The sequence below is a fragment of the Medicago truncatula genome, chromosome 6, assembly GCF_003473485.1.
Source record: "Medicago truncatula cultivar Jemalong A17 chromosome 6, MtrunA17r5.0-ANR, whole genome shotgun sequence".
NCBI classification, from domain to species: Eukaryota; Viridiplantae; Streptophyta; class Magnoliopsida; order Fabales; family Fabaceae; genus Medicago; species Medicago truncatula.
In genome coordinates this window covers 4,092,062-4,093,996 of record NC_053047.1, presented here as the reverse complement: position 1 = coordinate 4,093,996, position 1,935 = coordinate 4,092,062, and the positions used below count along the sequence as shown (strand labels likewise).

Sequence of the window (1,935 nt, the reverse complement as noted above, 5' to 3'; positions counted from 1 at the left end):
TGAAGGTGAGGCTTACACATATGTTGATAACATTTGATGTGGTGGAACTTAGAACTTGATTTTGCTGAGTTTTGAGTAAACTTGTCTTTAGAACTTGTCTTTTGATTCAACAAATTCAAGAGAAACATCTAATGAAATAAACAAGCTTTGCTCAAAATTAGTTGTAATTCAAAGAGAGATTCAGAACAAAAGAACATTTATCATGAATTATTGAAAGCATGAATCAGGAATGAATCTTTCACACTTATTTTCCAAACAAATCATTCCTATAGCCTGCTAATCAAGGAATTTGAGACTCTTCGAAACTCTTTGAAATTTCATCTATATACACACAAGACAACACACACCTAGCATAATGAACAACAAACACCAGGATGTTATATCCAAGTCACAGCACATTGTTAATCATAATCATAAGCCTTTCATTAATTATAGCAAATTACTAAGTCTCAACTCAGCAAATAAACATGAACATAATAAAGTCTCAACACAATTTTAATAAAAAAACTCAGCAAGCAAAACAAAACACTAGTTCAACATAAAGATTTTCAGAGCTAACTATTACAGATCCAGCACTTCTTCATTGAATTGTGCGCCAAAACATTGAGATAGTTACGCTTCTATCGGAGTCTTCTTGCTTCTCTCTCGGACTCAAGGAGGGTAAGGATGTCTCCCTCCCTAACTGGTCCCTTGACATTCCTCATGATGTGACGGTTCTGATCGTCCAAAAACTTCACTCTAACCTGAGTGACTTGTCCTCTGGATCCCGTACGACCCATAACTTTCACAACCACAGCATGCTTAATCTGTGATTCCATCCTGCTCAAACACACACATTCACAATTGTTAAAAGGAGAGCAAGGAAAGAAGCATCAGATATAAGATCTGTTTGTTTAAGTCAAGTGCTTATCAAATACAACAAAAGCAGAAGCCACTGAAAATCACTTTGTTATCTGTCTATTATCTCCCACACATTTAAAAATCATAGTTTGAATAATTCTACAAAACACAAATATAAGCAATCAAAAAGATTGTTTGGTTAAAATCAAAGAGGAAGCTACTGAAATCAGTTTCTCATTTTTCAGATGCTACATATTAACATATACATTCATTTTTCAGAAGCTGCTGAAATCAGCTTTTCATTTTATTTAGATTCAGATGAATAGAAAAAGCTTAACCAAACACAATTAAAAGCAATTAAAATGATTTTCAAGTTAAAAAAGTTATTTCCAAGTTCTGTTTGCTTATGATTACGATTAATATTTAAATAGACTAAACAACAAACGAAGCTGAAGCTGAAGCTGGTTTGTGTATGTATAAGATAACAGTCAAAATCATTGTCTTTGTCTTCTTTCTTATCTTTCACACATTTTAAAATCAGATCTTTTCAGAAACTACTAAAATCAGTTTCTCAATCGAATAAGAAAATTGTTTTTTAGTATCTGATATTCCAAAAATATAAGTATGTCTATAACAGTGAAAATTCTCATCTTACACACTATAAAATCAGATTTTTTTTCAGAAGCTACTAAAATAAACTTCACATTATAATCAATAAAAAAAATTCTGATTAATTAGAAAAGCTTAAACAAGCACAATTAACACAACCCAAAATGACTTTTCTATTTAACAATTAGCAAAATAAAAACACGATTAAGCATTAAAATAAGTATTTACCAACATAAATCAACCATTAAAAAATCAAAATAAAAAAAAAATTAAGATTGCGAAGATTTTAGCTAAAAGTATAGATGAATAAGGAATTGAAGAGAGAGAAACGAACTTGAAGCTGGTTCCTAAGAAGAAAAATGATGAATCGGCGTTGGAGAATTGATTGCGATGAAACCCTGGAAGCTGCTGCGTATGGAAATGTGAAAACCCTAATTTGGGTATTTATAGTAATGATTAGATTTCCAGGCCTTGTTCTTATTTATG

General features: G+C 31.3%; 1 protein-coding gene across 1 annotated transcript; it reads right to left on the bottom strand.

Annotated features, from left to right (window-relative positions):
* Positions 1-401: 401 nt before the first annotated feature.
* On the bottom strand, positions 402-1,935 carry LOC11412510 (40S ribosomal protein S28). Its single transcript, XM_003618530.4, has 2 exons — positions 1,784-1,935; positions 402-819 (listed from the first exon to the last, which is right to left on the bottom strand). The coding sequence occupies exon 2, from the start codon at positions 816-818 to the stop codon at positions 621-623; it is 198 nt and encodes a 65-aa protein (XP_003618578.2). The 5' UTR covers position 819; positions 1,784-1,935; the 3' UTR covers positions 402-620.

Bases quoted from the DNA above. Each gene is read 5' to 3' on its own strand.
- LOC11412510 (XM_003618530.4), bottom strand. From the start codon at position 818: ATGGAATCACAGATTAAGCATGCTGTGGTTGTGAAAGTTATGGGTCGT.